This window comes from Melanerpes formicivorus, unplaced genomic scaffold, assembly GCF_026170545.1.
Source record: "Melanerpes formicivorus ecotype bairdi unplaced genomic scaffold, bMelFor1.0.p_v2 SCAF_28, whole genome shotgun sequence".
NCBI classification, from domain to species: domain Eukaryota; kingdom Metazoa; phylum Chordata; class Aves; order Piciformes; family Picidae; genus Melanerpes; species Melanerpes formicivorus.
Window position 1 is genome coordinate 3,264,129 of NW_027142380.1, and position 25,331 is coordinate 3,289,459.

A 25,331-nucleotide genomic window follows, 5' to 3' on the forward strand; every position below is an offset into this window, starting at 1 on the left:
AGTGTTGACTTAAGCGAAAGTGCTAAGCCATTCCTAAACCCAAGTCAATACAGACTTAAGCCAAAATTGTTATTAACGAGCTCTAATCTGATTTAAGAGCCTCCGGGCGACCCGCGTCTACACGACGGGGCAGCGGAAGGGGTCGGCGCAGGTGGGTGACTGCAGCCCCGGGACTGGGGGAGAAGGCGGATTTCAGGGCCGCCCTGCCTCCTGCGGAGAGCTGGGCCACTGTGATTTGGGCTGGCCGGTGATCTACCTCTGCGGGATAACCTCTTAAACTGTACCCAGCTCGTCTGGCGTGGGGATGCTCTTTTCCGAGGGTCGGAGTGGGGTGAAACAGGGCTGTGCAAACGCCTCCGGGCCGGGGGTGGCTGCAGCGAGGCTGCCGGGCCCCCTCTGCCGTGCCCAGCCCGGGGGTGGTGCTGAGGTCCGGCCGCTCCACCCGCTTGGGACAGGGACATGCCAGCGAGGGTTTTTTTCCCCGTCCCAATGGGGCAGTTGAGCGCGCCACTCCACCCCCCAGTGGGGGCCTTTCTTTTCTTCCCCACCAGCTTTGAGCAGCCCTGTTTCAGATTGGCCTTTTTATGTTTGATATAAAGAATAGTTGTTGGCCAATTCCATCTTTTCATCGCTGCTCTCCAGGCCCGGGTCCAAGCGGCTTGTCAGATGCTCATTAACTCCCCCTTTGGCTCTTTCCAGTGTGTCTCCTAAGCTCATTGTGCCAAGAACTAGCGCTTCTTTCTCTTTACACGGCTCCCTTTCTCTGCTCCATCAGGGAGACAAATTACTTTCCAAAAGGGATCGCCAGGGATGGTTTAATGAGAATTTCTCTAGGGCTGGCCGTGGAAATCAATGTAGTTAACATTCGGTGCACTTAATTGGACTTTTCTCTTCTGCCTCCTTCAAAAAAACTCTGAAGCTATCCTGTTAATCTCTCATTTGTAATCAATTGTGTTGACTAAACAAAAGTCTAGGTCGTCCTTTCTTCCTGTCCCAGACAATCCTTTGTTGCCTCTAAATGCCTCATTCTTGAGTGCTCCTGGTCGTGTAGATGGGTCCGATTGTTGACAGTTCATTATTGCGCTTTTGTCCATTTAATCTCCCTCGCTGTGTTTTGCATGTGCATGCCTTAATGAGCTCCGTTGGCAATTAACATGTTTCTAGCAGCAAACTGGTTGCTCAGACGTTTGGAGAGCGGAGTGCAGGGAAAAGGGCAACGCAGCTGCCTTTAAGGTTGTTCGCTTCCCGGTGCCCGGCGCGCTGCCGGAGCCCGGCGGGACGCACCTGGGTACCGCTTGCTCCAGGAACCTCCGAGCCGGACCGGGCGGGCCGAGAGGGGAAGCCCGGCGATGCTGGCACGTCTCTCTCTGCGCGGAGGCACCTCTAACCCCCCCGAGGCACCGGCACCGCTCAATCTGTTGTGTGCACGGCTGCGGCGCCGGGAGAGTTGTTTGGTTGCTTTTTTTTTTTTTTTTTTGGTGTGTGTGTGCGGGTTTTGTGTTATTATTGAGGCTTGCTGGCAAGAGTGCCGAAGTGTGAGCAGTCGTGGACAGCAGAAACATCTTGTGAGGGAGAAGATAATTGGTGTCTCTGGCGTGTGTGTGTCTGACAGACCCGCCCCTCCCCCGCGATCTGCGGCTTGTGTGTGCCGGGATCCGGGTGAAATCCCCTGGGGGGGTGGGCTGGGGCTGGCCGGTGGCGAGAGCGCTGCGGTGGCCCTTTCCCAGTGCGTCCAAGGTCCGGGGAAAGCCGGAGGGACACACGGCCCCGGCTGGGGTGCCCGCTGTTCCCCAGGAGGGGCGAGGGGACCAAACCCACCCCACGGCGGCCGTTGCGGCCCTTCGGGGTGCCCTGAGGATGCCCTCAGCTGTGACGAGGATGCCGCTCCCCCCTCTCACAGACGGCTCTGTAAACAACGTCGCTTTTTATAAAAATGAGAAAGGAACGCGCTTCCCTAGTTCCCTTCCCAGGAGCAGGTTTCACACTGCTCTCGCCCGTCAGGAGGGCTGGGTAAGCAGCCTGCGCACTGTCTGCGGGGCCCGCAGCCGTGCCTGGCTCCCGCTTTCAGCTCCCGGCTGGCAGCCCAGACCTCTTCCCAGCGCCCGAGGTGCGGAGGAAGTGCCGCTTCCCCCGGACCTGGCAGCGGGACCGGCTCCGCGGGCTGCGCAGGCCCCCCCGCTCCTAGCTCCCCTCCTCCAGGACCTCGTCCTGCCGTAGCTTCCCCTCGCAGTGTCCTCACGGAGATGGGGGGGGGGAGGTCCCATCGCGCTGCCCTCGGCCCGTGGGCTCTTCCGCCCCGTCTGTCGCGGCAGCCAGGGAGCCGGGCTCTACTGGTTGTGTGCAACCGCGACCCGCCTGCAAGGAATCCCGCTATGGCCCCTACGCCTGCGGGACGGTCCTTCCCCCCGTCAGGGCTTCCCAGAGCGGTGACTTAGGGTAACGGGGGTTGGGTTTTGGTTTGGTTGTTTATATTGTTGTTGTTGTTGTTATTATTATTATTATTATTATTATTATTATTATTATTATTATTATTATTATTATTATTATTATTATTATTATTATTTCCTTTTGACCTGAAACTCTCTTCAAATTTTTTAACAAATTCTGGCACGATCCTTTACTGCTGTCGGGATCACTGGGCATCCTTTCCCGCTCCTCACCCGGCCCAAACCACCAGAATGTTACTTCTAGCACTTGAAAATACAAACCCCGAGAAATTCTTAAATCGCAGAGGGTGGACGGGGCTTGCCTGGTCCCCGGCCCCATCCTGCTCCTCGGGGACGCAGAGCATCGCAGCTCGATAATGAATCCAGAAAGCCGGAGCGAGGGGTCGGCTCCCGGTCCTGCACTTGGCGGCGAGCTGTGCTCGTCCTCGCCTCTCACCATTTAACCACTCAATTAAGCGGAGAAAGGTGAATTGCCCGTTACGCCGTCCCCAGGCATTTAGGTGCCTCGCTCGTTCCCCTCTTCATTGGCAAACCCGGCCCGACCAGCACGCACACGCACGGCCAGCTCCATCTCCTCTCTCCGATAGAATAATATTGTTCCTAACGACGTGGCCGGAATAGACACTTGCATATTAAAAGTGAGGGAGGGGAGGTGAGGAGAAGGGAATATTTAGTGTAATCCAACTGCTTGATTATCCATATTCTGATCAAAAAGAGTTTCTGAGGCCTGCTGGGAGTGATTAAATTAATGTAATGCGGTTTGAAGGGTCTGTGTTTTCTCTCTTAATTTGGGTCATTACTCGCAAAGCAAGCGTGAGATCATTTCATCTGCATGCAGGAAAAGATAGTCATTCAGGAGCGGCTTAACCACGCCGTAATGAACCGACCCCGGAGAGCGACGCTGGGAAACTCCGAGCCGCCCTTTGCGCTGCCGGCCGGGGTCCCACACCGCCACTGCCCCTCTCCCGGAGCGCAGTAGCCCTCTGAAGCCTCCCGATTCCCTCCCGCTCTCGCTGCTTCCGCCGGAGCCCACGGCAGGCTCCAGAGCGGCAGGGCCCGGTTCCCTGCCGCCGGCCCTTGCTCCCGGAGCTCCTGCAAACCACGTTTACACGGGGGATTAGCGCCGTTCAGCTCGGTCCCCGCTCGGGCTAGGGCCGAGCTGGGAAATGAGACACCTGCGAAGGGCTGGTTTATTGTCCCATGATAGATATATATAGATATATATAGATATATTCCTCACTTATTCGAGTGTACATTTAAAATGAAGATTTACAGACACGTGTAAAGAGCGCTGTCCTGGCGGGGGGCGGCCCGCCCGGCCCTTCCTGGCCCGCTCCGGCGGCGAACTCGCCGTTAAATAAGATTCCTCTTATATACAACTGCGGCTCTGGATCGCTTGCTACCGGCGGTTGAGCTCGCAAGGGAAAAGACAGAGAAACGAAGGCTGGTTTGGATAAATAGTGCTGGCCTGGTGGAGCAGGTCCGAGTGGGGCGGTGCGGCAGACCCTTAGCTCTGCCCGCTGCGCCCAGGGTCCCGCGGCGGCGGCGGTGGCGGAGCAGCGCTGGAGACACTGTCGTGCAACTTTCGGACGTGCTTCTTTAAATCAAAGTTTCTGCAAAATCCTTTCCCGCAAGTGACGCACGTAAAGGGCTTCTTGTCGTTGTGGGTGTGCATGTGGAAAGTCAAGTTATAGATCTGGTGGAAGGCTTTGTTGCAAATGGTGCATTTGTACTGCTTCTCTCCACTGTGGGTCAGCTTGTGGTTCTTGTAGTTGCCTGCGAGAGAGGGAAAAGGCGGAAAAGGGGGTTATCCGAGGGTGCCCGGGTCGCACAGCGCACAGGTAAGGCAAGGCAGGACAGGGTGGTGGGCGTTAGGAAGGGTCTCCCCCCGCACCCTCGTCCGACTTGTCAAACTCGGTCCGCGTCACGGCGGAGCAGCGCCCAACTGGCACGGCACAAATGAGAGGCAGGGTCAGCCCGGTGACCCGCGTCAAATGGAGGGCTCTGGATTAGGACCAAGGCCCGGCACCTCTCATTTAAAAAGCATTTAGGGAGAACCGTCAGCAGTGCCCGACGATGCGGCCCGGCTTAGAGGGAAAGTAATTGGGAGCGGCGGCGGCTTTGCCTGCGCCCGTCTCTTCCCCTATCCGGGCAGGGCTCGTACCGTTTAATCCCCGCTAATGATGGGTAAGGGCCCCACGGGGGCCCCCTGGTCCGGCCCGTCTCGGCTCACCTTTCTGGTGGAAGCCCTTGCCGCAGAACTCGCAGACGAAGGGCTTGTAGCCGGCGTGGATGCGGATGTGGGTGTTGAGCGTGGAGCTCCTGTTGAACGCCTTCCCGCACTGGTTGCACTTGTGGGGTTTCTCCTGTACCGGGGGGCGAGAGGCCCGTCAAGGGGAGGCTGCGAGGAGAGCGGGGGGGGGGGGGGGGGAAGCCCTCCACCTCCCGCACCCCGGCTGCCCCCCACCTACCTGGGTGTGGATGATTTTGTGCCGGCATAGGGTGCTGGCCTGGCGGAAGCCCTTCCCGCAGACCTTGCACACGAACGGCCTGGCCCCCGTGTGCACCGGCATGTGGCGGGTGAGGTTGTAATGCGCGTTGAACACCTGCGGGGAAGCGCCGGGAAGGCGAGGTCAGGCACGACAGGGCCCCTAGCCTCCCACCCCCACTCACGCCCCTTTGCCGGCACCTCCCTTACCTTGCCGCAGACCTCGCAGGTGAAGTTTTTGGGCTTGCCCTCCGCCGCCCCGCCGCCGCCGCCCCCCAGCTTGGCGTGGCCCTTAGGGGGGCCGCCGCGCTCCGCCACCGCCGCCTCCTTCATCACCTGATCCAGGTGTCCCGGCAGCCGCTCTTTATGGGCGAAGGGCGGCGGCGGCGGCAGCTTTTCGGCCGCCAGCCCCGCCAGCTTGGCGTTCTCCAGCAGGAAAAGCTTCTGATGGGCCGAGAGCCCCCCCGGTGGCGGGGCACCCAGCAGGCCGGCAGGGAAGAGCTGTCCATGCAGGATGTCAGCCGGGTGGTAAGCGGCGTCCAGGTAGTTGAAGTAGTAGAGGGAGCGAGGGGCTGCCGGTACGGCTCCGGCTTGGTGGATGACCTGTGGCTTGATGAGGCGGCCGCTGGGCTGACCCAGGGCGAGCTCTGCCTTACAGCAGACACCGCAGTTGGCTTTGCAGAGCCCCGCACCGCCTCGCAGGCTGCTCTTCCACAGCTCCGAGTAGTTGATGAGAGTCTTGGAGGGCACCTCGTAGCCCAGCGGCGGGATAGGGATCACGCAGGGCAAGGGCGAGCACAGACTCAGAGGTTTCTTGCCTGGCTCCGGCTCCTGCCCGGACTCTGGCCCCGGCCCGCCGTGCCTCTGCTCGAAGGCTGGTTTGGGCTCCGATGTCTTGGCCATGATCCTCTCGATGGAGAAGGCCAGGGTCTTGGAGGGGTTAGCGGCGGCGGCCCTGCCATCGTGCCGGGGGCAGGAGGAAGGCATGACCGTCTCCAGCGACCCCGAGCTCGCCATGTCGCTCCTCCGTGCGGGAACTTGGTGTGAGCAGCGACTTGCTCCCGCTCTCGGCTCTGCATTCCAGAAAAGCCAGGAGACAAATCAATTTAATAAGCACCTTGTTCTCCCCCCACACCCCCTTGTCGTCTCTCCCCCCCCCCCCCCTCCCCAGCACCCCCTCCCTATTTACATTCAAATGAACATATCCAAGAACAATGGCACGTAGGGTACCAGATTACTGCTCATTAAGCGTAACACGCTAAAGTAACATGCAAGCTAGACCTTGTTAGTATTAAAAAGAAGAAGAAAAAAAAAAAAAAAAGAAAGAAAAAGAAAAGCCTTCCCCAGCTCAATGCCACCCAGCCCAGCCCCACCGATGGCCGCGGTACGGTAAATGCGGGGGCAGGGGCAGGGGCGGGGGGCACGGCGAGAGGTGGCGGGGCTCGCCTTGGGACCACTTACCTTTGCCCAGAGCCGGCGAGACTCATCCAAGCAGCGCAGTGTGGCTACAGTCACATTTTGATAGCAAACATCTTCCTGAGCGTCAGATCACGGTCTCGTACATTTAAAGCTGACATCACATGAAGTCACTTCGAGCAGAATGACATGGGGATGCCACCATGGATCTTCCCCTAGCCGAGGCGCCGGGCTGGAGTGTGGTGGGTTGGGGCAGAGAGGAAGAGGAGCCTCCCCCCCCCCTCCCTCCACGCACAATTTCCTTCCAGTTTAAGAGCACAAATCGCTCGTGTGCGAGCTGGGTTTTTTCCTCTCTCTCTCCCTTCTTAAAAAGCAACTTGCAAAGCAGAGGAATCGTTTTGCATGTGGCAAATTAGAAGGCAAGTGCGATTCACAAGTTGGGTGGAAAAGAGTGCTCCAGTTCTTGCTGGGGTTAGAAGAGCCATTCCGAGTGAGCGTGAGGATTTTTTTTTTCTTCTTCTCCTTTTTTTTTTTTTTTTTTTCCCTTTTCAAGAAGAGGAGAATGATTTTTTTTTTTTTTTCCTAAAGCAACTACCACGCAACCATGCTCGAGTTATTTTGGCAACCCATCTGCAATCAGCTCCGTTGCAACCGAGCTGGAAGATAATTAATAAATTGTCACTTATCTGCGAGCCTCCCCAGCATGTATAAATTAATAGCCAACCCATTAATTAGGACAGTGTATTAATGTTAATTAAACTAAGTTTAATTCCACCCCTCTCCCCTCTCAGGCTAGCTGGTGATTAGCCTTAAATAAACGCTGAGGGTGTCGAGTCCAGGGCCGGGGTTTCGCTGGCTTGAGAAAAAATAATAATAGAAAAGGACCCGTGCGCTGCGAACAGGAGTTCTGCAAATTGTCACCCCAGAAGATGCCCGCTTCCCAGGGGGCCAGGCGGGCGGCTCCCCCTTTCTCTTTTAGCCCTGGTCGTGACACCCCCACCTCCAGCCACCCCCTCTCCCCTCTTCACACACCCTACATCCCCCCCCCCAAAAAAAAAAAAAGAAAAAGGACAAGAACTAGGCGAGGCTACATTATAGCGCCTGGATGCCGGGGGTTCTTCCCTTGCTCTCTCCAATTAAAACGACTTGATGCGGGAGGGGAGGATTTGCAGAAACCTCAGAAGCGAGGAGGCGGTAATTGAGGGAGCCCCGTGTCCACCTGTTTTGGGGGGCCCGGCTGCAGCGGCAGCACCTCCCCTGGCCCCGATTAGCCGCCCCGTCCCTCTCGCGGGCTATTCAGCCGAACCAATTTTCCCCCGGCGATTCAGGGCCCTCAATTCTCTTTCACTTGTAGCCACTATAGCGCTGCGTGGAACCTGTTTTTGTGTGTTTCTAAAATAAAGGGGAGGATTATCCGGGGGAGGTGGGGGGGAGGCGGAGGGGTGGGGAGCGAAAGGGTTTAGATTGAGCCTGGTCAGAGGTAAAGCAAGCAATGAAAAGGCCCGTATATATATATATTTTTTTTTTCCCCCTTTTTGTCCTCCTCCCTAGCACGCCTAAGAAAGTTTAGAGGAATTCGGGGGTTTTGTGCGGCGCTGACAAAGCCGCGCCTCCTCTCCCCGCCGGGGCAGCTCACTGCCGGCTGTTTGCAGACAGGCTCTTTCACCTGCGAACCACAACACGCTCCAGAAACAAACTTTGAAAGCGGCGACCGCCGCGGGCTACTGGCGGGTGGAGGGGAGAGTTTGCCCCGAGGCTGCCTGGACCGCGCTCGGGGCAGGGGGACACCCCGCCTCCGGCAGGGGGACACACAGGGGATCCCTCTGCCTGGAGCTCCAGGTGTTGGCATCTCCCCAGCCCTGTTCTCTCCGTCCCATCCGCCTGTGTCGGATGGGTCAGCGTGCAAGGGAGAGAGGAAAGCATCCCGCTTTTGGAGGGAAAGAGTGGGACGGGACTGCGGAAAGCCAGATGAAGCGGCACAAGATGCGTCCGGTAGTTAGGCTGCGAGAAAGCTCGTCCGAGCCCTGGGTAGCCGAGTCGAGCCGAGCCGGGCAGCGAGCAGTGGGCAGGCGGCGGCGGCGGGGCTCCGCTCGTTCCCGGGGCTTGCCGGCTTTAGCAAAGTATTTAATTAGCCTCCACAAACTTCTTTTTCCTCGCCTGCAGATTATACTGAGTGGAGGGTTGGGAACTATTTTACACCTTGCCACTCACATGTTAATTAATCTCTATCTAACCCTAATTGCAGTTTATTCAAGCACCGCTCAACAGCTCACCCACACAATAAACACTGGGGCTGCTTTTATCCATATTACTCCCCGCTCACACGTTGAGTAATTAACTCCAGTACAAACTAATAGTGCAAACAAATATTTTCTGTAAACGAGATGATTTCGGGCAGGATAAAAGAGGGCTGCGGAGCCGGGGCCGAGAGCTTGCTGCCAGCTTCCCCGCGCCGCCCTTTTCCCATGCCGGGATGTTTTCTGGGCCGGATCTCTCCCTGATTGCCTCCCAAACCGAGGGGACGGTTCTCGGCCCGAGGATCCCATTCCCACCGCCCTGCTCGGGGGTTCAGGTCCCGCAGGCCTCGGGGCACCCGGGGGCGAGTAGCGGCGGCGGGGACCCTTTGCACCATCCCCCGCGGAGCCCCAGGCCGGGCAGCGGCTTCCGGTCCGGGCTGTGCCGGGCTGTGCCGGGCTGTGCCGCTGCCTCCTGGCCGGTGAAGAACCGGGATACAGCTCGCCCTGTACATCCGTGCTTTGGGATCCCACCTAGGACTCAGGCATCGGAGCTCAGTATTTTAATTGAAATCACAGGTTTAGGCACAGCTGGAGGCTGTCCCTATCGATTCGACTTCTGCTGTTCGGCAAGCATATCACAAGTGACTGACTTTGAGACAGCTGCCCCGGCCACGCCGCCCGGCCCTCCGCCGTGCCTTCGCCGTCAGCGCTGAACGAGGCTGGCAGGATTTGAGAGGGTTAGAGGTGGCCCATCCCGGCTTTTGGAGGCAGGAGCGGCTCCACGTCGGGCAGGTTGCAGTATCCCGGCTCGGCGGCGCTTTCTGCCTCTCCCATAAGGTTTTAATACTTCACCCCCGACGACTGGAGGGGAGAAATGCTTTGCGGATTTTCCCCTAGAAGGGTTACATCGCGAAGCCTCTCGTGGCGCAGACGCGATCGCTCTTACAGTTATTTTTATGCTGTTCCCTCCCCAGAAAAACGACTGCGGTGCTCGCCTAGCTGGGACGGCCCTGGCCCCTGCACGAAACTCTCCAGGCTCATCCTGGGGCTCGTCTGATGCCTGTTCTCATCACTTTGTCCTATACGCGCTCGGCCTCTCCAGCCCCAAACGCTCCCCGGCCGATGACATCGAAAATCGGTGGACGTTTCCCTTTCACCCCCACATAACCAGACCCACTCAATGAGGGGCTCCATGGGGGCCCGTCCCGGCTGGCCGGGGAGCACTGGGTCCCGCAGGCCCGGCCAGGCTCCCCGCATCTGTCGGGCCGCCCCTGCCTGGGTACCCAACACTGAGCATTTATGGTCCACTGGATGATAACTTAGGATCCTCCTGGTTATTTAACTTGGCAGCTGCTTAAACTCCACAGTGGAAGCTGCCGCAAGTTATTAGCATTATGCTTCAATCTCTCTGAAATGCTGCCTTTGATTTCTTTACTGCTTTGCTTTTTACTTGTATTTTTGTAAATGCTTGTTGTTGACTTACTTTTTTAGTAGCAGAAGATTGTGGATAACCAGGTGAGGCACTAGCCCAGCCAATTAGGATGACTTTGTGAGCCAGGGAGGGGGAGACAGCTTCCGATGTAGTTTTTGTAGTTTTGTGGTTGGTGCAAGATGCAGTGGCAGGGTCAGTCTGCGAAGGGAGTTGGGCTGCAGTGCTGTCGCACAAGCACACTGGGCTTGGGTCTGGCTTGGTGTAAAGCAGTGATTACATCCTCTGACTCTTCCCCAGGGATGACCCCAACGTGTTTGCCTGGAGTTTGGTTTGCAGTGGTCAGAGACAGAAACGGTTTTAGACAAATTAGCCAGCAATGAATTAGGAAATCAGGATTGCAAGGTTTGGAGTGTTAGCCCTTTGAAACCATGGTACGTCATGTAATAGAAGTACCAGCAGTGCAGCCCCCATGGGCAATTGGTCTCATCCTGCAGGACTCTTAGGGACCCATGGAGAGTACCCTGACTACACATCGGGCAGGGGCAGTGCATGGCAAGGCCACCTTGACTGGAGCAGAGGTGCTGAGTCTCTCCAGAGTACTCTTTCACCCCAATCACTGAGTTACACATACACTACTGTGTATGTGAAGGCAGTGAATTTTAATTCATTTTATGTTTTGGGCTTCTGTAGTTATTTTTTTTTGGCATAGTGAAACACTATGGAGAGGTAGGGTTTGGAGCACTGTATGGCTCCCAGAACGAATGTGGTTAGTGGGATTTTTGAAGCACACAGTCCCAGAATCGCTCCCTGGCTGGGCTGACCGACTTCGTTAGTGATGGCAGATGATCAACATTTTTAACCTGAGTCTAATTTTAAGGGTTGGTATAGGACCTGCTCTTAAAGCTGTTTGAAATCTAGCCTCACTGCAGAGCAACTGCAGGGCACTGTGGTAGGAGCTGCACAGAGTGCCTCAATGGCAATCAAACTGGCTTATGTAAGTCTAAAAATGGCAACTCCTTACTTGCCACATCTCTTTCTGTCTATGCGGAGAGTCCTGCAGAGCTGCCAAACAGAAGCAATTGAATGAACTCTTTTCTCGGCTCATTCCTCCTTCCGCAGCTTGGAGAAAGTGAGCCAGAGCCTATTCTAGTTTGCCTGTCAACAGGAATGGTAACTAACGGCTTGATCCCAGCCAGGCTTTGTGCCCCAAAAACACTGCCTGCCTGTGAGGAGTGGAGAGAGACATCATGGGTGAAGTCTAGCTCCTGATGTGAGACTGGTCTGGCCCAGGAAGCAATTGAGGCTTTGGTGGAATCCATATCATGTCTGAAGTCAACTGGTCCAGTAAGGCAAACAAGAAACTGTTGAAGGGGTGAGCTGCTGTTCTCCATCCTTACTGTTGGCAATAGTGATTCTTTACATTGCAGCAATGGAGCAGCGCTGTATTAAATTTCTGAATGCAGAAGCGGAGCGCTGTCCCTTCCTAGTGTTTTGAAATGTATTTTTTTTGTTTTGAAAGAGTGGGAGCCTATAAATTTTTCTGGGTTTGTGTTTTTGGTCGGTTTGGTGTTTTTTTTCCCCCCTTATTTTCTATTTAGGAGAAAAGGTGGGAGGAAGTAGAGAAGGAGAATATAATGGGGGGATGGCCTTGTTCTCACTTTCCTACTGAAAACATTTCAGAAAAAGGAGCAAAAAGCAGTGAAAACGGGTAGAAGCCCACTTCAGTTTTGTGTTCCTATTCCTTCCTTTTTTTGCTTGAAAGAAGGAGGGCCAAAAAAAAAAAATGTGGGACAAACCCCACGTGTTTTGAATTATTCTCCCCTTAATGAGACAGAGAAAACATTTTCAAAATCACTTGCTTTTTCAGTGAAAAAAAACCTCCAAGAGAGTAAGAATCTTTCCAAAGCCAATCTTTCCATCTTTTTTCTGTAGCTAACTCTCCACTTTGTGCTGACCACTCTTTCTGGATATGTCATACATTACATTGTTGGAGATTTTTATTTGTTCTGGTTTGATCTGCTGTCACAGATGTCCCCATCCATGGCAGAGCAGGACTTCGTGAGCTGTCAGGTACTGAGGTGACAGGGGATAGCAGCATGTTACCTCCTTCTTGCAGGGTATGGAGGATTGGCAGAGCTTTAGCATTCCATCCCTGGTCAGGATGGCCAAGTCAAATAGAGCCTGGCAAAACCCCCAGACTGACTAGTGAAAATGCTGCTGTGCCACTTGGGCATGAGAAAAGTATGGTTTTCATCCCAGAAAATACGATCCAGAAGACCCACTAAAAATCTCCCCAATAATTAGAGCCCAAACTAGAAATCCAGAAAAAACTTCAATGCATGACCCAAGTATTCCCTGAATGCTCAAGAACACCCACAATTTCTGTAAAAATAGCTGATAATGTATTTATTCCATTTAGTTATGAGCCCAGCTTTTGATTTTGGGGCTGGAGTTAGTGATGCTGAAAAACCGATGTAGAGAAAATCCCAGACAAGCCATCAGCTCCGGGGAGTAGGGGAGCTGCTTAGGCACTTCCCCATGAAATGCAGAACAGTGCAGAACCCACTGAGGGTTCTGAGGCTTTTTGAGTAAGGAAGACCTGACTAGGATAACCATTTCTGCCTAGTCCTTTGGCCCTGTAGTCCATGGATGAAGTTCATGGCCCATGGCTGTGGCCCGTATATGTCAGAGGGACTGGCTCATCTCTTCTTGCTTACACACCTGAGCTGACCAAGGATAGATCTGTCATGGTGAGAAGTAGCTGCCCCTTGGTGCAGGTCATGACTCCAGTCACCACTGGGCTGTGCTGCTGGATGACCCTCCACGAGCGATGAATATGGCTATGGGACATGTTCTTGTCCCTTGTGTGAGTGTCTAGATGAGCTTGGAGGCTGCCCTGTTCTCTGCCTCTGATGTACATTGCAAATCAAAACCTACACTCTTTGCTGTTTTAGCTGGGTGGGAAAAAAAACCCTACCTTGTTATCAGAGTTCAGCACCTCGTTCAGTTCAAGCCTTTGGGCTGTTTTCTTCTTCCACCCTTCCAGTGTGTGTTTCTCCTCTCCAGCTGATGGTCTGGGACAGCCCTCCAAGATCAGCTGCTTGTGGAGCTCTCTCTGCTGAAAGCAGTCCTAAACGGTGTGGCCTTTGTTCCCCCCAGCTGTCGTATCCTCTGGGATCTGCAACAAGTCCTCCTTTTACAGACCCTGTCTTGTCAGTCCCCAATCTGATCTGACCACCTGGTTTGTTTTTGAATCGAGCACTCGAGTCATAACATTTCTGTTTATTTCAACAACTGTATTCCTTGCATAGGAAATGAGCCAAGATGGTCTAAGGCGGGAAGAGCAAAGCATGTCGTGGTTGTAATTGCTTTTGCTCTCCCAATATCAAATTTTACAGTATAATCAAAATCTTATTTTTGTACTACTGGACTCTGTTATTGACTTAATCTTCTTAAGTGCTCCTATTATTCCAGTGATTTCATCGTTGCATGTTGATTTTAATCTTTTGATCTCCATATTAGCTACTGCCTGCAACTAATTTGTTGCTCAGTGTTTTTCTTTGTTTTGACCTGTGAGGCATTTTCCTCATGGCACACAACTCTGCTGGCAGATTGCATATAATCTCTGCACTTTTTTTCTCCCATATTTTGCATAGTTACAACAAATGCAGATTTACCACTTGAAATGGAATATTTATCATTTAGAAAGGCTGAGGAAAATATCACTTCAGGTTTAGCTTAAAAGCCTAAATGTGCTTGGATAAAGGAAATGCCACTGAACAAAGCTCACTGGAGGGAGGTGTCATGCAGGCCTGTTAGTCCAGCAAGGTCTGAATAGGTGGCAACTTCAATGATTGTAACTTATATTATATGCAGTCAGGGATCAAAGAGTTTCTGAAAGCACTTCTAGACCTAAGATGAAGAAGGCTGGGTTTTGAGAATAGCTTAAAGGACTCTCCTAGCTAGACTCAGCTTGACACAGCGGTGGCTCTGTAAAGTCACAACATGACAGAGCAGGTTCATGAGCGAGCACTGGTGGTGGTAATGCGGAAAGGTGAACTTCACAGGCAAAGTGCAGTGGTTGAAACGTGGCTCAGCTGTCTTTTGCTTGGCCATCAGATGACTGCTTCCTCCCTTGGTAGTTGGTGGTTTAACCTGTGCAGATTTACTGGGTGCTTTGTTTGCATTAGCTTTATCTTTTAAAGCTTACAGAAGTAATTTTTGCCTTAGGTTTGCTGTGACTTTTTAAAAATGAGCACAGCCTGAGCACTGATGGAATCATCTTTGCTTTGCTGTGTGCCTGTTTATGCTTCTGAACACAAATTGTCTTCTAATATTTTTGACGTTTTGGTCACTAGAAAGACAGAAAAGCAATTTCTGAGATGCCTATGGGCCAGGAGACGTGCATTACAGCAGAGGGGAAAGAATCTGTTAGTTGCTGAAATATAAAACAAATTGGATGAACAGCTGCTGACACTTGTCAGTCAAATAGTTGATAGCATTTTCAGTCTCCATGCCACATGCTTTAAGTAAGTCTGTCAAAAAAAGGATATTTTCGCTGGACTTCCCTGTAAATATGAGAGAAGTTTTGGCCTGATCTATCATTTAAAATTTTGCTGGCAGAAGAATGAAATTTTCCTCTTTCCCCCAAACTGATTGACATAACTGTACTGGCAGATTCTTCATCTAGGTGCAGTTGTACTGGCAGAAAGTCCTTTGACTGTTGGAGCTTGTTCCATCACAGCAATGGGTTGAAGCAAAATCAGCAGCAGACCTTTGCATTCCTTGGCTGGGTTTGCTGGAGTGCTCCTGTTCACCAGCAAGCCTTCTCAGATGCTGTAAGCTTTGCTCTGTGGAAGCCTGAGTCCTGCCTGAAGCCCAGTCTGTGGCCAGGATGGCTTTAAATGTGCAGCTGTATTTTTCAGACCAAAACCAAACCGAAGCAAACCGTTTTGGATAAAGCATTTTTGCAGCATTAAGCCAAGGTGGCACTTCCCACTCCTGGTACCATAATGTAGCTCCCACATAGGACAGGGTCGGGCTACCAGCACTCACATAACCATTTGCAAGGTTAAAGGCAGTGGGGAGCAGGGTACAATATGCTCCTTTGCTCAGACACAGGCTGCAGGCTCTGGAGTGGGAGGTTAATTCCTGCTTTGCAGCACTACTTGTACATGAGCTCTTCTCCCCCCTCACACTGAAGTATGTAACTTGAAGCTCATCATTTGGATCCGAACTCCTTTAAAAGCAGTAAGCTGGCAACTGCTTCCTTGTTTTGAAAGTGTGGTCAAGCCTGACATATCCTCAGGGTTGTCACGGAGTCTCTGAGGTGCTTTGCAGGGGGCTGAGGACATGCAAAACGCTGCAGTCACAGGTTACAGGGGCATTGCTGATGACAGAAATTCAGACGAGGGTGTCCATCACCGCCGCTTCAGGGAGGCACCTATGTGTGTTAGTGATGCAGAGCCAAGGATCATCTCCTGAAGGCTGCGCCCACACTCTTTCATTCAAAAAACTGAGCAGGGCTCACTGTTTTGAAAGGTGGCAGGTGGAAGTGGGCTGTGTTTTTACCCAATAAATATTTCATGTTAAAAAAAAAAAGAAAAAAGAAAGGGAAAAAAAAAGTAGGGATCCATTTCCAGAGCAGAATCAAGCTGTCTCTCCAGCTCTGCTCTGCTCCACTGAGCGTAGAACTACAGATTCAAGACTCCCCTGGTGCTCTTTGCTACCTGATGACCACCCCAGGTAACGCTTTCTCAGTAACTTCTCATGGGGCTGTTGCCTTCGGGGACAGCTGAAGGAGAGGCTGAAGAAGGCATGAGCACAATATTTGTATGTCTCAAGTAAATTTCCACCACCCAGAAAGAAGGGACCAGGTGATGCTTGCAGCTTGGTTGTTGCTTTGTGTCCTGTGAGACTTTTTTTTTGTGTCAGGCAAGTCCTGTGAGGGCTCAAGAGGCCAACTTAAGACTCCAAGCATAGCAGTGTCAAGATCCAGACAATTTCTGTGTGCTTCCCAGCGACAGACTTGCAGAGGCACCTGAGCTGGTTTTAGTAGAATTAGCATGAATTGAGCACTCAACTACTGACTCACTTCCCCTTGGGAGTTAGTGCACAGCTGGAGTATGGGTTAGAAGGGGGAATAGCTTCCAGTGTCAGTAAGCCAAGAGGCCACATTCCTGCCTGAGTCCTCAGAGGTGACTTTTCCTGGCACTACTTCAGTGTACTAGCATCATGGAGCAAGACAAAAAACCAAGAAGCAGTCTGCTGGGCTACAGCCAGGGTTCAAAACTCACCTGTCCTAGTGCTTCAGATGGCTCACCAACACCTAAGTGGTGTTAAATATGCCTACCACCCACTCCTAAAGTGAGTGCCTGGCTAATGTCCTGGCATACCTAGGCCATGGATAGGTGTTGACTGTGTAGGGTATGGCCATCCAGATGGGGCTACAGAGCACCTCTAGAGACAGGTGCTAAACTCTGCCATGGAGGAAAGGGACCCAAAAATCCAGCATTGCAGGTAAACCTGCTCCAGGCTCCTTAACTATCCCTGCTCCATTTGGGACTCAACAGCCATTTCACAAGCTCTTCCCAGAGGTACCCTCCTCTTATATATCCAGGTTCTTGGGCACTGGAAGATGGTTTAGTTTAATAATTCATTACATCAGGCAGGTTCATCCAGAGGGGGTATTTTTCCAGCACTTACCTGTCTTTTGTTAGTGGTGGTGTCCTTGTTCCCTGGGATGGCAACAGTTTGCTGTGTTTGGGGTGCAGGACAGCAGCTCTTCTCCTCTCCCTCAAATGACTGGAACACAGGCTAGCAGGAATAATTTCCAGTTTGAAAGGGCTGCTGGGACAGACTGCAAAACTTCTCAGAAAACTCCCACTCTAACAAGCTTTCCATCAAACCCACCTGCTTTTAATTTCACCTGGGGGTTTGTCCCATGCTGCATGCTTTAAGTGGCCAGCATGCTGCTGCAGTTGGCTGCTTGGGGACAAGATAAAATACAAACTGAAGCCTTTTGGTGGAAGGTAAGTGTTGGGCAAGGCTGCCCCAACAAGAAGGGTCGCATCAGAAGAGACCATGAATTAGGTGTGCGGTGACAAATCATAGGACGGAACAGTACAGGTAGTGGTGGAAACAACTGCAGAGGTGAGTGCAGAAATGCTCTTGTACCTGAGGAATAGACAGTGTGGTCCCACCCTGACCTCAGGGAGCAAACCAGGAGACCATCTTCTTAATTAATAAACTGTAAAAACACCCATGAGAAAAGAAAATGCCTTTATTCTGAGAGGTGGGGGCTCTTACATCTCAGCTTGTAATAGTATTTTATTATTTATTTATTTTTCCTAAGGCAGACATAAAAAGACTCCATAATTTATTCTTAGGACATCTGAATAGTTATTTATTGAGAAGCCACAGTTCTCACACTTTTACAACTGTCGGCTTGTATAAGGCAAAAAAAGCAAGATGGATCACTATTTTACACAGAAAGTAAAAGCTCCGGAGGGGGGGGGGCTGATGGACATGCAGTTACTGGTCAAAATGCAATGTACATGACATATATAAAACCCATTGTGAAACAGAGGACTGGTAAATCATGGGTACAATCTACCGAAATAAATATCCAATCTATCATTATAAACACCTCTTGTATAGTCTAAGATCGTAATTCAAGTCGTCTTTGTACATACGCGGTTATTCGAAAGTCAAAACAGAAATGTCACACGGAGAGGAGCAAAACCTCAACAGAAAACAAGTGCTTTGGACTTGTAATGTGGCATGGTATCTCCATAATGATAGGATTAATCTGGTGTGGCAATTAGAATGACTAATCCTTTGGGATGTAGCCTCTATGGAGTTAACTGCATATTGAAGGGAAGAGCCTGGTACATTAACAAGGATGCAGGATGATTCAAACGGCTGTCTGGGTTTGTTTGTTTTCTGGCTTTTAAATGAACAGAGAGAACAAAAAATAATCATCATTTGTAATTGTCTCATTCTTCTTTTAAAAACAAAGCTGTGGTGGTGGTGGTGTGGGGTTGGTTGTTTTTTTATTTAATTATTATTATTAATTTTAAGCAGTTGGCATCCACAGAAGAGAAACAAAGAAATGAAAGGACTCGGTTCACTCATCTTCACGACAATTTACCATCAATGTATATACAGTACATTAATGAAGCATTGTTTTAAACTTTAATTATAACAGGGACACACCTAGCATGTTCTCTATGTAGTGGGGTGTTTTTTTTTTCCATTAACAGTATTAAACAATGGTGCTCCATATTGCTTATGAACATAGAGATATGAAATCAGGAAACCAATGAATCAAAGAGAGGTGCTAATCTTATTACCACACAGCTAACATGGCATTGTATTGGTAAACTTCTCATGGGCATTTAGAGCTGACAGAAGAATTCCTAATGTGGCTAACTGAGTTACAGACGAGGTACATGCACGGATACCAGGCAACCCCCAGCTGGTCCTCTGGGCCAGCTTCCCTAGTCGTCCTCTTCATCTTCCTCATCGCTGTCCTTCATGGTGATCCCCTGGAGCCCTCCGCCTTCGCTGACCGACGCCGTGGCCTCCTCTACCGTCAGCCGGTTCCGGATGGTCTCGTAGGTTTTGCTGTTTAAGGTGGAGTCCAGCACGCCTTGCAATCGGAAATCCCGGTACGTTTTCTAAAGTGGGGAGAGGCATGGAGGAAGGAGGAGACAGCACAGAGGTCAGGGCTGATGCTGCCCTCCCTGCTTCATGGCAGGGGTCAGGCCGTGCCCCTGCACCCAGCGTTTGAAGCCACTAATGGAAGATGCTGGGAAGCCAAGGTAAATCCTGGCCTCGGGGACATTTTGTGTCATCCTGGGCAGCACAAAGGCTGTAGGGGGGAACTTCTCCATCGGCCACTGCTTTGCCATGGCAGAGGTCCCATTAGGGTGCCTTGGGCAACAAACCACATCTCTGTGACTTGAGGGGTGGCCAGGCTGTGTGGCTGTGCTCAGGATTCAAAGCAGGGCTGTACTCAGGGCTACTTAGGGAAGCTCTGCTCATGGTAGATTGTGGTCTAAACTGAAGCATTAGATAAGGCTCTGCCCCAGCTATCTTCCCTTGTGTCTGCATTCATCCTGCCCTTACTGCCAGTTACTTCTCCTCACACAGCAGAACACTTACCGCCCATAACCACAGACGTGATTACACGTTCCTGGAATGCTCCATATTAAACAATCCTATTTACAGTATTGGGATTAAATAAACTAACTCCAGGGTACCAGAAAAAATTGTTGATGCATAAACATAAGCACACAGCATGTGTTCCTTAAACCTCTCTTTCTTCACCTAGTTCTGAGACTGGAATTATATTTTCATGGTTTGCTCTATTTCCCTTGTTATTACAATTAATATCTCTCATTTGAATTTGTGTTTAAAAACTTCTCGGCTTTGTGAGATAAGACTCTGGCCTCCTAGTTCATTTATTTCTGATCTGTGCTCTGTGTGGAAACTATTTACTGTTCTGCTATTTCAGAAAGTCCTTGGATGTGTTGCAGCAACTTCTGAATGTAATATTGGTATAAATAAAGCACAAGGAAGAAAGCTTTCCTTAGCTAGCTGACAAGTAGAAATAATTTGTCTGTGCCTGTTGTTTTCAGTTATGAACAGCACATTTAATACATTTCAGTTTTAATTTATTCATGCCTTCAATGTGTTCACTGCACACAAGACCATAAACATTATAAAATACTAGACCCAAAAGCATTAGATAGAACCTAAAATGATCAAAAATATATTTACCCCCTTCTGTGATCTTATTATTTCATGTAAACCACTGTGATTTCACACTGAAATAATTATCATTAGTCCAAGGCACGCATGCACACACACACACACACACATACGTACACGTGCACTCAAGGAAAAAAAATGTTACTTTCAGGGTATGTTATCTCACCTTTGTGATCTCTTAGAGTTGATTATATACACCCATTGTAAAAGAAACAACTTCAATTAACTATGAGAACAATCCTCATTTGCATTCTGACGATAATCACAAGCCAGAGCTGGGCTTAAATGTTTCTCGTAAAAGAGTGTTAAAAACTTTTGCTTTATTTAACCCATTTTAAGGCTGGAGTTTATGGGTGTGATCAGCATGGCTTGCCACAAAAAGGCTAATTTTGGTGCACGTACTGTACAGGTAGGGTGGAACAGCAAGAGATTTTTTCCCCCCTTTTCCGTGAAAGCAGTGACTTCATTCTGATTTGCACACCTGCATTTTCCATCTCTATGCACTTTGAGGTTCTATTAGTGCCTTGCTGTACGCCCTATACACAAATGTCTTAAAGAATCTTAATGAATGGCTTCATTTCTTTGCCAGTGACAGTTCGCCTGAGAGAACATGCCACACACATGCAGGCACACACACACACGAGCTCCTTCCGACAGCAAGCTGGTGTTGGAAACACAGCAGACGATTACCTTTACTATCCTAATGAGAGTTTTCAGTTGGTAAATGTGAAGCTGCAGGTCCATGCGGTCTGTCAGCCAGGTGCAGACAACATTCATCGAGCTGGTGTACCATTGCTGCAAGAGAGACAGGACTTCTCCAGCACCCACGTTAGGGCTGCGTGCCGTGCCCTGAATAACCAGGGCTGCACCCAGCAGAGAGTCAGCACCAACCTTTCCCAATGGCTATCACATTCATGGGCTGTGACAGACTTAGAGGGGGGCACAGGCACCCTCTGAGACACGAAATTTCCATGCAAGAGCTTTTTAATTTTAATAACAACAACAACAAATGTAATAGGAGGGGCAATGGCCACCAGCAATGCCACAAGGTTTTTGCCATTTGCTTTTGCCATTTATGGGATTTGTCAGCAGTGGTGTGTGTTTGGCCCAATCCATTTTTTAAGCCATCCCCCCACCCAGTGAGAGCACAGGCCTGCCTTTAAGTGTCTCAGACCCACACTCAAGCTACTTACCGTCTTGAAATTCAAAGAGAACCAGCAATGGAGTGAGTCTGGCTCTCTGATGGCGAGCAGAGGGGAGGCTGGTGTGGGGCAAGCTTTGGCTGTGGGTGAGGCTGGTGGTGCAAGCACCTGCAGGCACCTGCCCAGGCTGTGCAGGCAGTGCTTTGGTTTCACCCTCCCGCTTATGAAAAATGGAAGAGCAGCAACAAAATGAGCTCGTTTCAAGCTGCTGAACTCACAGGGCCCCTCCCATGGCTGAAATTTTGCTGCCTGTGAAAAAGGCTTGCAGCTGTGTGGCAGCAGCCTGCCAGCCCCGCAGAGCAGGATGTCTCTGGTGGGCTGTGGATCAGCGCCCTGCTCACGCAGGGCTGGCGTGGCACGTCTGACGCTACACAGACGAGCAGCGAGCCCTTGAGAGAAGGAAAGCAGTGGCTGTGGAGGTGGGGGGATCACAACCCACCCCCAGGCACTGGGCACAACGGCTGGTTACAAAGTGGTCTGCATACAGAAACCCATCACGCCTCTGTGCACAGTCACACCCTTCTCTTCCAGTCTCTTCCCCCATCCCCCTGCCCCAAGATCACAACCTGTACTGCAGACCAGCTGCAATTAATCTAGAACCAGTTGAAAATTACAAGAAACTACTGTACCAGTATATGAAAATCCTGATCAAGCACTATCCAGGTTGGTCTGAAATGCAGCTTCCTCCCAGCTAGCCTAAAACAGTTGAATAAGGCAGCTCCTGTGGCCTCCCTCCCACCCTGCAACTGCAGGTGGAGGTCTTTAAGCAGAAATGCCCTCTTCCCTCTAGCTGCTGAAGCTGCTGGTGCAGGAGGTGAATGGACACAACTGAATATACTGTAATTTCAGTATTGAGGCTGGTGACTTGTTACCCTCCACCATTCAACATCAGCTGAGAAGCCAGTGCCTGCCTGTGAGCAGAGGGTAGATAGCACTGCTAGACGTGTGGCTCCAACAGGGTTTAGCTGGCAGCACTGGGGCCCACAGACACTCCTGTCCTGGGGCACCCACAAGATAGTACAGGATCATCAAAGCAAATGAGTTCAAGGTAAACCAGCCCAGCATCCCAAGCACGTGGGCTCAACACACATGACTGAACCGAACAGTACTGCACCTGGGAGCTGCTCCCAGAGGTTAGTCATGCTTCACAGGAAGGTTTTTTTCCCCCCCCCACTTCAATTAAAATGTTCCTGTACTTCTATTTCTATACAACCTCTTAATAAAATGGAGGAAATAAAGAGATGTCAGCAAATGGCACATGGTGATCTTTTGTTTGATCCTTTGCAACTTGTAGCAGAGATTCCTGCTGGCCCTTCATCTCCAGGATGGAGGCCTGGCAAGAACCAAGAGCGTGAATGAAACTAATTGAGACAGGCAAGCAGCAGCTCTCTCCATAACAGAAATCAAGCTCAGATACTGTTAGCTGTCACTTGAAGTCCTGGCATCAGATTGGGGTTGAACTGTGCACCCTGGTTAGCTGGTGTAGGACTGACCAGCGTAGCAGACATATGAGGGTCTGCTGGATCTTCACACTTTCCAATTCCTCAGACTAGTCTGAGAGATCAGAGCATCCTGGGTGATCCCCAGAGAGCCCCAGGTGCCTGTGGGTGCTGGGACAATGACCCAGGTCAGTCAGAAGCCGGCTGGGTGGGATGACACAGAGTGACTGCTTGTCACTGGGGGATCTGCCTGGGTTCCCTTGTAATGCTGGGGCCCTATGTGGGCAAAACAGAGTGAAACAGTATATGTTTTTAATGTCACTTTTCTGCATGCTTACATGTGCCATGCTCTTGGGTGACAGTAGCTGTGACCCAGGGCTGTGCTGGCACATGGATGCCCAGATCACCCAACCACCTCCTTCCACCATCTCTTTGAATCAAAACCCACAGAGGAATGAAGCAACCGTATGTTACATACACACGCCCTCTCCCTTCCACTGCTGCCTCTCGTGTTCCACAGAACGATCTGCTGCCTGTTTATGGCACCTCTAGACAATATGAGAAGTCCCTGGCGGGGGCAGATCCTGCCATTCCTGTTTGCCCCATGCCACCCACACCTACATGGATCTGAGAGAGAAATACAATCTCTGCAGGCAGGTTATCAGCAAGGTGACTCTGCTGCTCTGAGACCTTCAGATTAAGCGACATCAAACATTTTTCTGTGTTTCTGCTGGGCACTCCACCACGCTGGATTCTGGGGAGACACAAACTCCTCTGAGCCCAATCTGAATTGTCCCTCTCCTCTCGAGCACCAGCTGACAAGGGCTCAGCCAGGCGTACTGCTCGGCTGCATGAAAGGAGCTCTCTCTCTCTCTCTCTCAAAGCTAAGTTACTCCAAAGACTTTCTGCTTTATGAGAAAAAGACAAAGTCTAATTCATTGATCTTGATACACAAAACCGTCACGTCACTTCATAGAGCACACACCAACTGCTGAATTTAAGCCCTGCATATTCATAAAAATAAGTTAGCCCATAAATTAAATGTTCCCTTTAGCTATCACTAGTGTTGATGTGCTATAAGACGCACAAGCCCTCTGATTCATGACTAACCTACCAAAGAAGAAAACATTTGCATATCATTATATTATTAAAAAAACAACAACAAAGCCAAATGCTCTGAAACAGAAACGTGATGGTTTCAGACAAAAGAGCAAAGTGTGGTCCTGTCGGGACACAGGCTGCCTTGCTCCCTCTGGGTGGCTCTGCCACTCCTCAAAGGGCAGCAGGGTGCGTGCTGGGGAGGGCAGGGCTCCTCAGGGCTCCAGTTCCAGCCTTGTGGCTTGTCCCATACACAAGGTGCAGAGCATACAACCTAAATACCAAACTTTGTGGACTCACCATGAGCTGCAATACATTTTAGGCACATTGCTGGAGTTCCAGCACCAGCTAATCACAGAATGGTGGTGGTTGGAAGGGACCTCTGGAGATCATCTAGTCTGACTCCTCTGCTAAAGCAGGTTCATCTAGAGCAGGTTGCACAGGATCACACCCAGGTGCTCTTTTAATATCTCCAGAGGAGTATAAGCATGTTTTCTGATAACTCCTCACACCTGGTTGTAAAGAATGAGTAGACCTCACTGATGCTCCCATGGCCCTCAACTCCATGTATAACTGACTGCTGCACACATATCACTGATGCTAGCTGGCATCCCTGCCCATCACTCAGAGGACAATGTACACTCAGTCTGAGGACACAAGGAGAAGAATGGCTGTGGAGGCTGCATCCTGGTGGATGCCACACATCCACTGGCATGTCAGCAGGAAAGGAACCAGGGCTCCTGCAGAGGCATGCCACAGGCCCCACTACCTGCTGCGTGGTGTGACCTGGCTAACAGCAGAGGAAATGCAAGCAGACACTCTTTGGATGCTCTCAGAGTGCAGTAACAGCAAGTAGATACTGTATTTGCAGGGCCAGGAATTTAATCACTTTTTCAGGTTAGTTTTCCTGTTCCCTTTCTGTCTTTCACAGTGACCCTCATTGCTGGCTGCTAGCCTGGGTAGATGAGATGGGCCATGGGCTGGCTGGGATGCTCCTGGATGGGCATCAGAGGAGGTGAACCACACCAAGGTGTGGGTTTCCACGGCTGCCCATCCAACACCCCAACCAGTCTGACCAGTAAGTTTCCTTGTTCCCACACCCCACCTTTTTTTTCTTTTTCCTTAAAAAATGCAAAAGCATGATCAATAAGTTGCTGAAATAGCAAGTTTGTCTCTGAATACATAAATTGATATGAATAAATCTGCAAGTAACACACTGAGTGTGGCACATTTTATCAAGGAAAAAAAGCCCTGTGCTGGGCTCCTGTGCTTTCCGGGAGGTGGTGTCATTACACATACCCAGGAACATCTGCAAACCCCCCTCTTCTTTGGTGTGAGCTGAATGGAAGCATGACCTCCTGTTCCTTACCATGAACCTTGAGTTCACACTCATATTTTACATGTTACAGGAAGCCACAGCTCACCCCAGGGGTGCTGCAAACAGAATCTCGTAAGCCAGATGCAACACTGCTTCTTAAGGCACCTGAAGGAGCTGTATTCTTCATTCAAAAGCTTACATCCTAGTAGCTTAAGGTCACTTCAGCTTTTGTAAAGAGTGGGACAAAACCAGGAATGCTTATAGGGCTGGGTTGTCAGCAGGGTAGCAGAGGGATTACAAGGAACCTGTGACTCTGCCTCTTTCTGCCTTTACTGGTAGTTTTTTTGTGTGTGAACAAGTGCCATACAACAGATTGAGGCTGGTATAAAGGCCTGGGACTGTGCAAGAGCACCCCGCTGAGCCTCAGCTGTGCTTGCAATTAGCAATAGGCATGAAATGATTATTGTTGTGGTGGCT

At 50.8% G+C, this 25,331-nt stretch overlaps 2 protein-coding genes across 17 annotated transcripts in view; both read right to left on the reverse strand.

The window, feature by feature from the left end:
• Window positions 1-548: 548 nt before the first annotated feature.
• On the reverse strand, window positions 549-7,699 carry FEZF2 (FEZ family zinc finger 2). Its single transcript, XM_068154257.1, has 6 exons — window positions 7,571-7,699; window positions 6,397-7,007; window positions 5,146-6,008; window positions 4,919-5,053; window positions 4,681-4,813; window positions 549-4,223 (listed from the first exon to the last, which is right to left on the reverse strand). The coding sequence occupies exons 3-6, from the start codon at window positions 5,950-5,952 to the stop codon at window positions 3,955-3,957; spliced, it is 1,344 nt and encodes a 447-aa protein (XP_068010358.1). The 5' UTR covers window positions 5,953-6,008; window positions 6,397-7,007; window positions 7,571-7,699; the 3' UTR covers window positions 549-3,954.
• A 9,585-nt stretch (window positions 7,700-17,284) lies between these two features.
• CADPS (calcium dependent secretion activator) overlaps window positions 17,285-25,331 on the reverse strand; it is a 228,509-nt gene continuing 220,462 nt past the window's right edge. For all 16 annotated transcript variants that reach the window (XM_068154246.1, XM_068154245.1, XM_068154253.1 and 13 more), the window contains 2 exons: window positions 20,488-20,592; window positions 17,285-18,701 (listed from right to left, as the gene is read on the reverse strand). In XM_068154246.1, the coding sequence (XP_068010347.1) occupies window positions 18,522-18,701; window positions 20,488-20,592 (285 nt within the window). In that variant the 3' untranslated portion in view covers window positions 17,285-18,521. The remainder of the gene's footprint in view (window positions 18,702-20,487; window positions 20,593-25,331) is intronic.